Genomic DNA, 14,583 nt, shown 5'->3' with positions numbered 1-14,583 from the left:
AAAGATCAGTCCAGGCTGGATAGGGCATTGAACAGCCTGGGCTAGTGGAAGGTGTCCCTGTCCATGGCAGGGCTGTGGAATGAGATGAATGCCTTCCAACCCAAACAATTCCATGATTCTGTAATTTAAAGAGATCTAACAAACCCATAGGCAGAGCCAGGGGCATAACCAAGATCCACAGAGCCTGGTAACATCTCAGTCAAAAGGACACTTTTCCTTTCAGGATCTTTAGTAATTCCTCTATTTTACTCAGTCACTTCAGCCATGGTTATTTGAGCTTCTGGTTTTGAATTGCAAGTTTATGTTTCACTTGAATCCAATCTGGATATGAAATGAATATTAAAGTCTCCCATGAAAGGCAGTGCACAGGGAGCCTGTGAGCATGGCAGGGACAGAAATTCTCTCTTACCTCCTTCCTCTTCCTGAATATCTTGCTCTTCCTCCCCTTGTACAATGTCCTGGTCCATGTTATCATAATGAGCCTGTTGGCTGAGAACATTAAAAGCCAAGCATCATTTCAGATTCAAAAGTGTGTTTTCTGCTTCAATAAACAAACCCCCCACCTGCAGCTCTGCCTCTCTCAGCAGCTGCCAGAGCAGGCCCCAGTTTCATGCTCTATTATCTGACATTTTCTCACATCACCTTCCCTGAAAAATGCTTGACAGAACAGAGACTTCCTTGTGCAGCTACACTGACTTGGTGTTGTGTGTCTCTGTATGTGGAGTCTGCAGTCCTAAAGGATATGGGTCAGGCAAGGAGCAAAGTCAGGACTCTGAATTTTAGGGAACAAGCCTCCAGCTCATCAAGGAATGAGCCAATAGAACCCCCTGGAAATCTGCCCTCAGGGACAAGGGAGCAGAACAAAGCTGACAACATAAACCCAGAGCACGACAAACATGGATGTGGGAATGCAGAGCTTCCCTCTGACTGCCCTGGAAAGTCTGGGTCCCTGGCAGGGGGTCAGGAACCCCCCTATACAAAGCCCTGAGAGACACTGTCTGTGATCTCTGTCCATGGAAAAAGAGTTTTCAAACTTACAAGATGAATTACAAGCTCTGAGTATTTGATATAAGTAATAATTAAGTGTGGCACGGGTGCAAAAGTAAAATTTTAAGTTTCTAGATTAGGGGTTCAAAGAGGACAAAATAGAAGAAATTAAGTGTGTCTTGTCCTTCTTCATGCCCTCCATATTTCACTGTAGTGTTGGCATTTTTCTATTAGTTTAGGCTAGGGACACACTATTCAACGTAGGTGACAGATATTGGCACATTATTGTAAATACAGCACAGGGAGTTTCTGGTATTTAATGTTTGTAACATCCCACTGAGGGCAGAGCCCCACACGCTGCCCTACAAGACAAACCTACGACAGGGCAGCAGAGCATGTTATAAATCAGCAAAAATAACCAAACTTAAAAACCAACACAGACAAATTATAACTTCTTCTTTGGCAATGGGGCAAATAAACAAAGACTTTCTACAATTTCGAAATCATCAATACCACAAGTTCCAACAATGGCAAAGAGGGAGAGTTGCACCTGAGGCGGTTTTTGAAGAGTTTCTCCCCTTGCTCTGCCTGTCTCTGCAGCTGGAGCTCTCTCTCCTGGAGCTGCTGCTGCCTCAGGAGCTGCCCTCGCAGCCTCTGCTGGTGCAGGGATTCCTGCTGCTGCCTCAGCTGCCTGGCCTCCTCTGCTCTCTGGGCTCCAAGGTGCTGCTGCTCCAGCTGCTGCTCATACGCTGCTTTCTGCCTCTTTGTTGGTGTTACCTGGCACAGAAAGGTGTTAGTCACAGATTAATCATCCCCACAGTGATCAGAAACAAGCAGAGACAAAGCTGTCCAGAGGGGAAAAGCAAGCTCCATGAAATTACAGCAAAGTTATTTTTAAGTTTTGTGTCCCTGCTTGAAGTTAAAACATTCTTTGGAACATAGACAGGAAGTGTTGGGGTGTTTGTGGAGCACACAGGGGAGGAAGAGGAGACTGTGGGCTAAGGAAAGCCATGTTTCTCCTATAAATAATAATAAAACCTCCCAACATATTACACAGTAAAAGGAGGTTTTGCTGACTGATAAGACAGCAAAAAGTTTCCATTGATTTAAGTGGTAATCTCAGGGGGAGCTGCTTTTAGCCTTAAGTGAGACACTGCACATCTTTTTATATTCAGCAATAACTTAGACTAACTCCAGCTTCACAGCTTAACCCACTGCTGCTGCTCTGACCCTCTGCACCTCTTCAGCAACAGCTCCTCATTACACCAGAGTGACACAATTGATCTGCCAGGAGAGAAAGTGTTTACACAGCCTACAGTGAGACCAGTGAAATACATTTTCTACTACAGATCCAATCTAGGATGTAAATCCAGGATTTGCTGGTTTTATTTAGAGCTGCACACTGATTTCCCCCTGGCTATTTTAGTCATGTTTGTCTGGCAGTTAAAATTCCCTGTCAAACAACAGTGATTATGAGCTGGCAGTGTGTTTGCAGGAGGCAGGTACCTCTGACAAGGAAACACTCTGCAGTTTTCTGAGATACATCAAGTTGCCAAGGCAGAGCAGTTCTCCATCCCAGCCTCCCTCTCACCTGCTGAGTTCTCCATCACCTACCACGGGCCTCAGGTTTGCAGTGGGAGACAGGATTCAGTCTGCTGCTCTTTTTTTTTTTTTTTTTCCTCCATCTGTTGCTTTTTATCAGCAGAATTAATGTTCATTAAGATCTGGCCAGCACTGCAGTACAAGTGTGCTCAAGTTGAGCCTGAATCCTGTTGCACCCAAGTGCTTTGAATCCCAAATTTTCTATAAACACGACAGTAATTTTATCTAAAAACCAGCGAGTGCTCTGAATCCCAAACTCTCTATAAAAACTTTATTTTGCCTAGAAATAGCTGACTGCAATACAAAGCCAGCAGTGAAAAGAGAAGCCTCCATTTAAACAGGAGATTTAATCAATTAGAAAAGAGCTCCCTACCTCTGAGTGCAGGTGATCACCCAACATGTTGGTTTCTTCTTCCTTTTGTTCCTGCTTTTTCCATTCGTGCTCTTCTGGGGCCTGGTCCTGCTCCTCCTCGAGGTGCTCAGGCTGCCCTGCCTGCTCCATTTCTTCCTCTTCAAGCTCCTTTTTGCGTTCTTCTTCCATCTGCTCTGCCCGTTGCTCCTCGTCCTCTCCAGCCTCCTGCTGCTCCTGGATGTTCAGCTCCTTGGCATTCTGGCCCTCGTCAGCCCTTCCCTGCACGTGGACCTGCTCCTGGCTATTCATTTCTTCTCTCCCCCTTGGCTTCTCATTCTGCAGAACAGACACAGGATTATGTGTGTGCAACACATTTATGGATTTCAGTGTCAAGAGAGCCAAGGAGAGACGTGGTTCCTTTATGCCAGCCCAGAGCTGTTGTCAGGAGGGCCAAATGCCTGGTTTGGAACAAGCTCCTCCTGCCAAATGGGGTCATTACCTGCTTTGTGGCTGTACAGCTACACAGGGTGTTGTACAGTCCCACCACAAAGTTAAGCTTCATTTTAGTTGAAAAATGAAAAACGCTTACAATTTAGTTGAAAAATTAAAAACTGTAATAATTTTACAAAGCCAGCTTTGTGTTTTAGAGACACAGTTTACTCCTGGCTTTGGCAGAACTGGGTTCACAGCTGGACTCTAAGATTTTTAAAAGTTCTTTTCCAACCTAAATGACTCTGTGATTTTTATTTCTTGTAGGTTCTGCAGGCCAAAAAATTCTTGCAAAACAAAATCACAACTGGTTTTTCTTAACTTCTAGATTGCTTGAACCTTGGTGTGCCAGTTTTAAATACACTGACTTCAGTGTGCCACTGGAACCTTATAAAATAAAAATCTCTTCAGAACTTCTTTCTGTAACACTTGAGATAGCTAAAATTTTAGATTTCATTTTAGATTTTGAGTGACTTCTTAAAACAGCTGGAATAAATACACTTAAAACTGGACTAGTCATGTGAAAAAATGAACGGATTTTCTTACCACTCAACAATTAAACCATTCCTCACCGCAGTGACTGAGGTGCACAGTCAAACACCCTCTGCTCAGAGAGCTGCAGCACATTCTGCTGGATCAGAACCATTGCTGGGCTGTCTGGAGCCTTTTACCTCCTGCTGCTGCTCAGCCCCAGCTGCGGGGGGCTGCGGGGGGCGGCTGGGGGGCGCCGGGCCCCGCTCCTCGGGCTGCTGCTCATTCCCTCCTTCCACCTTCTCCACGTCTTGGAAACTTGGGATTTTTTTGAGCGTGTCCTTCAGCTGTTTGTATTCCTCCACCTGAGTCTAAAGCCAACATGTTAAATTACAGCGTGTCCAAATTAATTTCTTAATCAAACATAGTCACCTTGGAGTGAAGTTGCTGCCAGGACACGCGGAAGAAAACTGGAGGAGAAGGGATGGGAGCTTTTAAAATATCATTTTTTCCTCCAAACATTAGATGACACTGATCCATCAGGATCTTTGCAAAGTGCACATGCATACTAAAGTGTATTAAAAACATCTCTGTGGGACAAAGAAGAGGAGTTGTTTTATTCATGCCAAGCTGGAGAAGTGTCAGAAGGGGATGATGAAGCTTTCCTGGCAGACTAAAGTGAGGGAAGTTAAGAGCAGCACAAGTTCTCCTTTGCTGGTAGAAATAAGTGCAGCTCTTTCAGAAACAGAAGTTTTAAAGTACATCTACATGTTGTGAAAATGCCAAGTGCTCAACATTTAGACAGGTGTTAGACAAGACAACAGCCGACATATAGAACTGAGGCAAAGAAAGGCACAGTGGAAGAGCAGAAGGAAAAAAGAAAAGAAGGAAAATGTAAATTTCTAAAGGCTTCCTGAAATGCAACAGTATAATGTTGGAATTTGATCTGCTGTTTAACTTTGGACAGCATCAGGAAGCTTTAAAGAAAATCCAGCAAGGTTGGTACCCCAATTCCTGTCTCTGAAGCAGGAAGATTTCCAATTAAAGAGGATTTTTTGGGGTGGGCAGGGTGTATAAAGGCTGACCAGCTGCACACACAACAGGTGCCACACCAGAGAGTTTCCCTGCTGCTGCAGGGGAGGTGTGGGTGTGTTTAAGATCCTCCAAAAGCCTATGGATCCCTAGAACAGAATGGCCTAAAGAGAAAGCAGAGTGCACAGTGATTACTCCTGTCAGTCCAGGGGGATGCTTCTGCTCCCTGACCAGCTGCTGGAGAGGACAAACCTCAGAGGAAAAAGGAGTATTTATTGGACATAAAACTAAGCTTAGATTTGATATTAATGATAAATTCTTTACTATAAGGGCAGTGAGGTCCTGGCACAGGCTGCCCAGGGAGGTTGTGGACTCCCCATCCCTGGAAGTGTCCAAGGCCAGGCTGAATGGGGCTCGGAGCAGCCTGGGATAGTGGAAGGTGTCCCTGCCCATGGCAAGGGAGTTAGATGAGCTTTAAGGTCCCTTCTAACCCAAACCATTCCATGGTATTTAAAGAGTGCCCATCCAGATCAGAATTCAAGTACTCTGTCCCACTGCACAGTCACTAAACTGAACATTCTGAGTCAAGGCCCCAGCTTAAAAGGTGCTGATACTGGCAGAAAACAGGGTTGATTAAAATTTATAATTAATCTGCCTGGCTGGGAAAAAGCACAAAGACCAAAACACTTTAAAGGTTCAGGTTAGTGCAGTATTGACTACTGGTGTGCAATGTCTAGAATACACCCAGAAATAGAAGGATCATTTATGGAGCTGGGAAAGAATCCCTTGGGGACTTTCTGCAGCTGGTTTACAGGAGAAACAACACGAAAGTGTGAAATACCCTCTGTTCTCAAGGCATGTGCAAGGCCCTTCCCTGGAGGGTCCCCACGGGACAAATGTCACAGCCTGGCTGCAGACTGAGAGGCTTTGTGTGACACAGGATTTCTAATTAAAGAGCTGAATCAAAGCCAGGAGAGGGGGGAGCTTCCCTTTGGGCTTGGTGAACCTCAAATCAGCCCCTCCACGTGGCCTTGTGGAATTTCAGATGTTCTCAGCAAACATCACACGTGGCCAGTGGGAGAAGAGCTCAAAATTAGCTGCCAGTGTGGGTTAGTACTGCAGATTATGATTCTTCAGATATTCACTCTACGAGGGACCTTCCTGATCTCTCCCTGTTTTCGGAGTATCTTACACATATTGACAGCCACAACAAGCAGAACTGGGAAAAAAAATTCAATGCTTTTAATGCTGCTAATGATTTTGTGGACTGTGAAAATGCCTAAATGAAGAAAATCAGTCAGGAATAAAAATAACTTCACACTGCCTCACTGCCTTTCCCTGTGATCTTTCACCAAAAGTCTTCCTCTGCTCCAACATCACTCCCACTTCCAGGTTCCCTGTGGCCTCCACAGCTTGTACTGGCACAGCTGACTGAGCCTGCAGCAGTTTGTGCTTCATGGATAGCTCACTTGAAAATGACATTTAAGGAACTTAATGCTGCTGGCTCTTCTAAAAACTAATCTGAGTTGCACCTGGAGTTTTCATACCTCCATACACATCTCCATCTCTGTTCTGCTGCTGCTGCACTGATGTGTGTTGCCCGCAGCAGCTGTGGCTGCCCCTGGATCCCTGAAGTGTCCAAGGCCAGGATGGATGGGGCTTGGAGCACCCTGGGATGGTGGAAGGTTCATCATGGCAGGGGTGGCACTGAATGAGCTTTTGCCAGACCACTCTGGAATTCCCTGAAAGCCTCACAACTTCCCCAGCCACAGACAATAAGAGATTTTACAGCAGCACCCAGGTGTCAGAGAGAAGTGTGAAGGTCAGAGTGCAGGATGCTGACAGCAGCTCCACCAGAGAGGACAGAGACAGAAAGGCACTGCCAGCTCCCAGGGAAGCAGAGACTCTTTTCTCAGAAGACATGCACTGCTGGGCTGGCCCCAGGCTGCTCTGCCCCTGAGCCCTCTGGGGAGCAGCCACTGTGTGCCATGCACTGCTGGCCCCCATGCCAAAGGCACATGCAGCGCCCTGCAGCCAGGAGAGGTTTGGAGACAGATTTGGGAAGCTGAGAGCCAGCAGGAGCTGCTTTCCTTCTGACCTGAGCAGCAGCTAGTGCACTCTTGTGGTCTTCCAATGTCACCACAAGCTCGTTGTGCTGGGACAGTAAGTTCTTATGCTGTTGCTACACAAAAAGAAGAACATCACACGTTTCACATTAAGTTCATCCTAAAGATCCGTTAGGGAGGCTGGGGGGAAGTTTGAACTAGGAAGATAATTCAATTTCTTTTGAAAAGAAAATCCTTAGCTGGAACTATTTATTTCACATGGAATGCATATTAAATAGACAGAGGAAGCAAGCACACCAGGGAAGGCAATTTGGAGGCCAGGATTTGTGTAACCAAAATAAAATTAAAAGCAGGGGTAGATGTTGATGAACATTTAAAAAAAAACAGAGATGGAAAACAGTGAGCACTGAGTTTTGCCAAAACCCATTCTTTAACTTGTAAAACCAAATCCTGATTTCTATACTAAACACCTTTTATTTTTTTATGGGTATATACTTAAAGTGCAGGTGGCCAAAGACAAATCCAGTCCAGTCTATTCCTCTCCTTTTTCCCACATAACAGAAACTCTAAGTCCACAGCCTGCTTTGGGCTTGGAAAAACTTGGGAAATTTATTTCCTCATGATCTTGAAAGTTCTCCTCAGAGCAAGGCCTACCTTGACATCCTGCAGCTGGGTGTGAATGTCTTGGTGAGCTTTTCTCAGCTGCCTGTTCTCCTCTCGTAAGTTATACAGGGATTCTGTGGAAAAGAAATGAGAAGAAATACAGAGTTTAAACTTGGCTGGATTTGTAACACCAGGCTAAGCACTAAAATTAAGACTATAGCACAATCCACATAAAATCCCACATGAGTGCTGTAGTAAAAATTAGGTAGAATAATTTTAAGGTTTGTTTTTCTTACCTCTCTCCCCAGCCCTATTAAAAGCTTTCCATTTTCAAGCAGAAAATCATAACATTTGGTGAAATTTTCTGTCAGTGCACCCAGCCTGCACCTGGAATTCTGCATCACCGCTCTTGCTGGGTGCTGCAGATGGCAAAATTCCCTCTGGAAATGTGAATCCTGGAAGGGCAGAGAGGAAGGCACCCTCCCCTCCTTCCCCACATCACACCTGGTGAGTGAGAGTTTTCTGTCACAGGACCCAGCTATTCCTTTGGAAGGGATGCCCAGATGGCTCCAAAAGGTTCTGGGATCAGGGACAGAGGCTTCTATTCCCACTTTTTTACACGATGTTGATGTGGAGCCAACAAACAACCTCTGCCTGCAGTGCAGACAAAGCTTCAAACAGCTCCAGAACCAACCCCTGCGTTGGGACAGGTGGCAGAGAAAGCTCTGATGGACACAGCCTCATCCTTTTCTTTCATGGAATTGTGTAATGAGGATGGAAGAGGCCTGAAAACTGCCCAGGATCTCCAGCAGGAAACTGGATACCAAGAGGAGTAACTGAATTCATCACCCAAGTGTACAGGTGCTCCAGAGGAGCAGACACATACAGGGAAAAAGGAGGTATAAAATGTAAATAAAGTTACTTCAGAAAGAGGCACAATTACATCTCTCCTTAGAGAGAGATGGCAAATATTCTTAGATTGCCTTTCAGAAGAGGCAAACCTTTTTTCCCAGGCTTATACCAGTCTTAGAATTAAAAAGTAAAGACTGACTCAACAACCTCTGACACTGGACAAGCTTTTAAGTGCTGGATTTTTTGCTATTTCTGTAACCCAGACAGAAACACAGAGCACATATGAACAGATTTCAGAGAAAGGCCTCAGAAAATCATCAAGGAAATGGAACTTGTAAGGAGGCAGAAGATGCACGAACGACCTGTGAGTGAGAACAGAGAAAATGTCTCTCTCACACCACACAAAGCCAAACACCCAATTTAATGTGGGCAGCCAGACACAGGTTAAAGTTTAAATTTACCCTTCAGCTTGGAGATCTCCTGCTCCTTTTCCTGCTGCAGCTGTAGGTATCTCTCCTTGTGATCACTGAATGTCCTGCTAAACTCTTCTCCTTGTTTTCGGTGATCCTCCTCAAGGTCAGCGTGCTGTTTCTTCAGTTCTTCGTGTTGACTCTGCAAATACCAAGTTGGGACACTGGAACAGCTCTGGATCTGCAGATCTGGCTAATATTGTCTTTGGCAATTTGTTTAGTAAGTGCAGATGAATAGGAAGCATTCATAACAGGAAGGTTATTATTCAAAGCATGCACATTGCAGCTCCTTCCAAACACAAAATGATCTCTGTGATGAGCAGGCTCCCATTCCAGGGCTGTGTCACCTCACCCCAGAGCTGCACTGTCCCCCTGGGAGCTGCTGAATGTGTCTCAGAAAATCCCTTCGTGCCAAACTGCATCAGGGCTGGTAAGTCAGCATCCCCTACAAGTAATTGCATCTGATAACATTAAATTACCCACTGGAAAGCCTAACAAAGAAAAAATGCAGGAAGCCATCTTTTAAAAGTCAGAGGAAGGCACCGTGCACACCCTGGAGCTCTGCAGTGATGCCAGAAGCCAGCAGTGTCCCCCCAGCACAACCAGCTGCACAGGTGCTCTGCTGTCCCTTTACCCACCTTCAGCATCTGGTGCTGCACACTCAGGGCACTGTATCTGCTGTTGGAGTCTTGCTGCAAAACAAAAGCACTGGTGTGAAACCCCCTGACACCCCTGAGCTCTGCACACACAGCTTTTGGGAGTCACCAGCCAAGGGATGCACTCCCCAGGGCTCAAATCCACCTCTCCCCTGGCTTTGGAGCTCCCCAGGGCACAAAAGCACTGGTGTGAAACCCCCTGACACCCCTGAGCTCTGCACACACAGCTTTTGGGAGTCACCAGCCAAGGGATGCACTCCCCAGGGCTCAAATCCACCTCTCCCCTGGCTTTGGAGCTCCCCAGGGCACAAAAGCACTGGTGTGAAACCCCCTGACACCCCTGAGCTCTGCACACACAGCTTTTGGGAGTCACCAGCCAAGGGATGCACTCCCCAGGGCTCAAATCCACCTCTCCCCTGGCTTTGGAGCTCCCCAGGGCACAAATCCACCTCTCCCCTGATTCTGGAGCTCCCCAGGGCACAAATCCACCTCTCCCCTGGCTTTGGAGCTCCCCAGGGCACAAATCCACCTCTCCCCTGGCTTTGGAGCAGAGCAAGCTCCCACACTCTGCACCTACTGCAGTGACAAACCAATTTTAACTCCTGCTCCTCAGCTCCCAAACTGCTCCCCAGCTTCAACATGAAATAGCCATAAAATCCTAATTTACTTGCTTTATAAAGAGTTCTCTACAGGTTTCTGGGTCCTCTGCCAGACAGAGCTTTCCTTCTGGCACTTGGTATATAAAACAAAGTTTCTTGATGTCTTTATGCTTTCCAGTTCAAAGCCCATGTGTTAGAAAGCTGTCACTGTTATTTTCCCTGGGGGCTAAAATATAAAAAGATTTCTAACACCTTCTTATTCCCCTTTCCCCTTAAATAAAACAACATTACGTTTGAACTACCATAATATAAACAAGGGATTATTTTCTAAATTAATTTTCTGGAGAAGTATTAGTATCTCCCACTATAGCTCAAATAATTAGGAATTGGAGAGCACTTATGAATGCAGAGTGGAACTGGGATAAGTGAGAGCTCTTTCAATTAGTATTTTTGCAAGATCTCTTCCTTTGAACAGTCATAATTGCAAAGTATTTCCTTTTCCTTGCAACACAAATAGCAGCAGCTATTAAAAATTTCTACTAGGCATGATGACTTACCCTTCCTTTATTTAGTGTTTCCTGTGCTTCTAGTTTATAAACAAGAAAATCTGCAACATAAAAGGGAAAGTATGATGAAAAAAAAAAACAGCAGGAAGATGAGAATCTGTGCTTGAATAACTTGACTGTTGAGTACATAAATTCTCTTCAAGAGCTGAATATTTACGCAGAAACAATTTTCAAAGAATCTTTAAAAAAAAAAAAGAAATCTATGGAGAATTTGCACAAACTTTAAAAAGTTTCATAAAATATTTTCACTTCAAGGTTTCAAGGTTTCATTGTGAGAGATGCAGAGTTCAGGCTCAAATCTACAGCTGAGTAATTAAATCTGACACATGAACTCTGTCAGCGGAGGCCCAAGAGCATCGTTCAGAAGGAGAAGGGCATTTATAAACTGTGTATTCCTGGAAATAATAAAACATTTCCTCATTTATTTCTCGACCTCTCTCTCCCCAGAGTTTGCAGAGGTGTCTCCCCCTCGGGTAGCAGCAGGACCATTCCACACTAGATGGCACCAGAAACCCACCGAGAGCTGCACACTCAGAATCCTTCCTCACCTTGTCAGCTTTGTTAAAGTCGAATTTTTAATTCAGCAGCTGAGTCCTCAGATTTAGGAATAGCAGAGGCTCTACCCTGAAAACTGCAGTGAATTTAGAGGCTGAGGAAACTCAGAGGATTGAATCCTGCTGAACTTCCACAGAGGTGTAAGAAATGCAATTTGTGTTTGCCTCACACACACCTAGAATTTAGTTTTAATCAGGAAAAGGTGTGTAACATGTGCTCACCCTAAAGCACACGTAAAAGTATTGGTTCCAAGTTTAATTCCCAGCTGATGGAATGCAGGAAGAGATCCCAGGGTTTTGGTACATGTTTTGAATTTTTGGCATGCCAGGACAGGATTTGCACGTGCCCATACCCCAAATACGTGTTGGGTTTTTTATGTACATGGATACAAACATAGTCTCTGTGATTATTACTTCATATTGCAGTCATCTGCAAATAGTATTAAAGAGATGACTGCTTTTAAAAAGATCTGGTTAAAAAAGATTACATAATAAGAACTACTAGAAAGAGCAGCACAGCTCTGCCAAGTGTATATACTGCTTATATATTACCCAACTGATTTAAAATTGAAGAAAAACCACTTGAAATTACTTTCTACTATAATCAAGTTAAATGTCGAAGTAAGAAGTAAATTTTTACCTTCCTTTGCTTTCTTGTGTTCCAGCCTTTCCTTTTGCAGTGACTTTTCTAATCTTGACCGGTGCTCATACACAACTGAAAAGAGAAATTTTGCACACAATTCATTTCAAAAGTAACACACACAAACCTCACCATCCACCCAACACACCCAGGGAGTGTTGGCACAGAATGCACCAGGAAAGTACAAATGGAATGAGGTCATGGGATAAAGGGCTGTTGTTTGTAACCCTTGTGAGAGTAACTTTTTCCCTTTTTGCACCCTTTATCGATCCCAAATCCTGGCTTATTTGCATTGCTAACACAGAATGTGATAACCAGGTGGGGGATTTGTTTGTGGAGGCAGGCAGCTGTGCTGGAGCTACCAAAGCCTCCTTGCTTCTCAGGAATGCAGGGACATTTTCTACATTTCCATCCTCCCCTGCCTTGTTTGCACAGAGACAAGGAAATAAGACAGGAGAGCTTGGCTGCCAGAGGAATTCCTGGCAGCACACAAAGTGTCCCAAGGAGGGAAGGGAGATGCCCAGGGGCAGGACAGCTCCTGGAGGTGCAGCAGGGCACTGCTGCCTGAGCTGAGGCATGGAGAACCTGGGAGCCACCCTAAATTCCTCCAAAAACTGGGAATACAGTATTCCTCTGTACTGCCTCCCAGCAAAAATGATTCCAAGGACTGTCCAAGCTGCCCACTTGCAGACACCATCCCAAAATGGGGTTTACATTTATGACTTTGTTTGTTGTATCCAGGTGTGTTTAGGACATCCAACATCCTCTGGCACAAAGTCCCCCCATCTGGCTGCCAGTAAAGCAGGATTTCATTCGGCCTGTGCTTTGGACATGGAGTTTGGGATGTGGCACATCACTCCCTATTTACCCCTTCCTCACCTCTCATTATCTGAAACAGCCAAGTTTGCAGCAAAGCTATCAATTAAAACTCATGGAAATGTACAATTACATGTGTTTAAGCTCAGATTAACACAAGTATCTTTCACTGCCCAAATTACAGTTTGCATTCTTTTAATGAGTTATTTATTTCTAATAAAACAATGAGTGATTTTTCCATCAAAACCAGGAAACTCATTTTCTGAGAATAAACCATTGATGAATGCAAGCCTTCAACAAGAAGCATCAAATAAAGATTAGCATCTTGGCAGCTACAGAAAACTCCTCTTGCACCCTAAAGCATGTTCTTAATTCCACCAAGGTGCATCCTGCAGCCTTATCTACAAGAGTAGATGTTTTAGCTCTGAAGCTGGATTGCTAATCAATCCCTGGCACCTATCTCCACTTTGTTATTTATCTTCTAAAGTCAAGGGCATCAGTCAAGATGAGCCAATGTTTCAACACCCTCTGGAAGAGAACAAGCAGGCAATGAATATTCAAAAAGTCACCAGCAGGCTTGGAGAAGGAGAGAAAAAAAAAAAAAAAAAAAAAAGGCAGCACTATACAGCACTACAGTGATGGTTTTATTTCAGCCCTGAAGGTGGTGAATGCTGAATTATTGTGCAAAAGGAACAGTGGCAGCAGAGCAGCTCAGGAGAGCAATGAAAATCCATAATGGGCTTCCCCTCCCATGCAAGCAGGGTGGAACAGGGATTTTGGCAGACACACGAAACCACAAACGGGTTTGGAGGGAACATTTTCCATTCCACTCCTCCATCTGCAAGTGCACCTTCCACAGCTCCTGCTGCTGCTTTAACAAGTGTGTTTGTGAGGGGCAGCCCTGCACAGCAAACCCATCACAGGGGAAGGAAAAAGGGGCAGAAAAGGCAGGATTTTGGGTTTAGGGACCTCTCAGAGCATCCCTGCTGAGCTCTGGGTTTCACCCTGCACAGGCAGTGCAGCCTCTCCTTGATGAGGGCGGTGGGGAAAACAAGTACTCAATTAATACGATTGAGAAGCAAGCTCTGACTTTATTTAAAATTACCTTAGTTTATATAGGGTATTCTACAAGCACAGTTTTAGCAGTAAGTTCTGATTGGTTAATTTACAAAGGTTTTTGTTTTACTTCTCTTACGTGCAGTTACAGTGGTAGCTAAATTCTCTAAGCTAAGTTCTCATCTCTAAGTTATGTCTTCTAAGGACATTTCATCTTTGTTGAGTATATTTTTAAGGCTATGCCTGTTCTTATTATCTCATTTCCAGACTTTGTACCACTATGGAGTTTCTCAGGCCTAGAAACAGAGACTGGTTCTCAAGCTTTGTTTCTTAGGACAGACAAAGCCTGATTCTGGGGTCTTAAACAGGGGTTTTTTGGAACAGGTATTCCATAGAATCATGGCCTTGTTCTAACAACCATTCTCCAACATCTCCTCTACCTGCTGAGCAGGAATCCTTGAAAAAATCCTTGAAAAATATCCTTGAAAAAAAGGATTCCTGGCACAAAGCTGGAGAAGTCCTAAAACAGCCCCTCAGGTGACTAAAAAGGGCAAGGAGAAACCTCCTCCCTCAGCTCTGAGCTCAGGTACTGGCTGGTCTAGCACGCTCCCCTCTGATAAAAGTCCATAAAGTGCAATGTACTAAAGGTGTTGATTAAAAATAATTATTAACAAAGCACAGCTCCCATGTTTTCTCACTTGTTCCTCTGGGGAGTAGGTTGAAGGTCAGATTTTTAAGTACATACTGGAGTTAATCTGCCATAAATTTCAAT

At 44.6% G+C, this 14,583-nt stretch overlaps 1 protein-coding gene across 2 annotated transcripts in view; it reads right to left on the bottom strand.

Annotated features, from left to right (window-relative positions):
* GOLIM4 (golgi integral membrane protein 4) overlaps nucleotides 1-14,583 on the bottom strand; it is a 30,490-nt gene that overhangs the window by 5,711 nt on the left and 10,196 nt on the right. Inside the window, exons 2-11 of one of the 2 annotated variants that reach the window (XM_021548210.4) lie at nucleotides 11,940-12,014; nucleotides 10,737-10,786; nucleotides 9,563-9,616; nucleotides 8,916-9,066; nucleotides 7,654-7,736; nucleotides 7,032-7,115; nucleotides 4,102-4,272; nucleotides 2,963-3,277; nucleotides 1,538-1,764; nucleotides 410-489 (exon numbers count right to left, since the gene is read on the bottom strand). In XM_021548210.4, coding sequence (XP_021403885.3) covers nucleotides 410-489; nucleotides 1,538-1,764; nucleotides 2,963-3,277; nucleotides 4,102-4,272; nucleotides 7,032-7,115; nucleotides 7,654-7,736; nucleotides 8,916-9,066; nucleotides 9,563-9,616; nucleotides 10,737-10,786; nucleotides 11,940-12,014 — 1,290 coding nt within the window. The remainder of the gene's footprint in view (nucleotides 1-409; nucleotides 490-1,537; nucleotides 1,765-2,962; nucleotides 3,278-4,101; nucleotides 4,273-7,031; nucleotides 7,116-7,653; nucleotides 7,737-8,915; nucleotides 9,067-9,562; nucleotides 9,617-10,736; nucleotides 10,787-11,939; nucleotides 12,015-14,583) is intronic. The other variant, XM_021548211.4, reaches the window with a different exon arrangement.

This window comes from Lonchura striata, chromosome 9 (genome assembly GCF_050655825.1).
Source record: "Lonchura striata isolate lonStrDom1 chromosome 9, ASM5065582v1, whole genome shotgun sequence".
NCBI classification, from domain to species: domain Eukaryota; kingdom Metazoa; phylum Chordata; class Aves; order Passeriformes; family Estrildidae; genus Lonchura; species Lonchura striata.
This window is presented reverse-complemented; position numbering and strand designations above follow the sequence as displayed.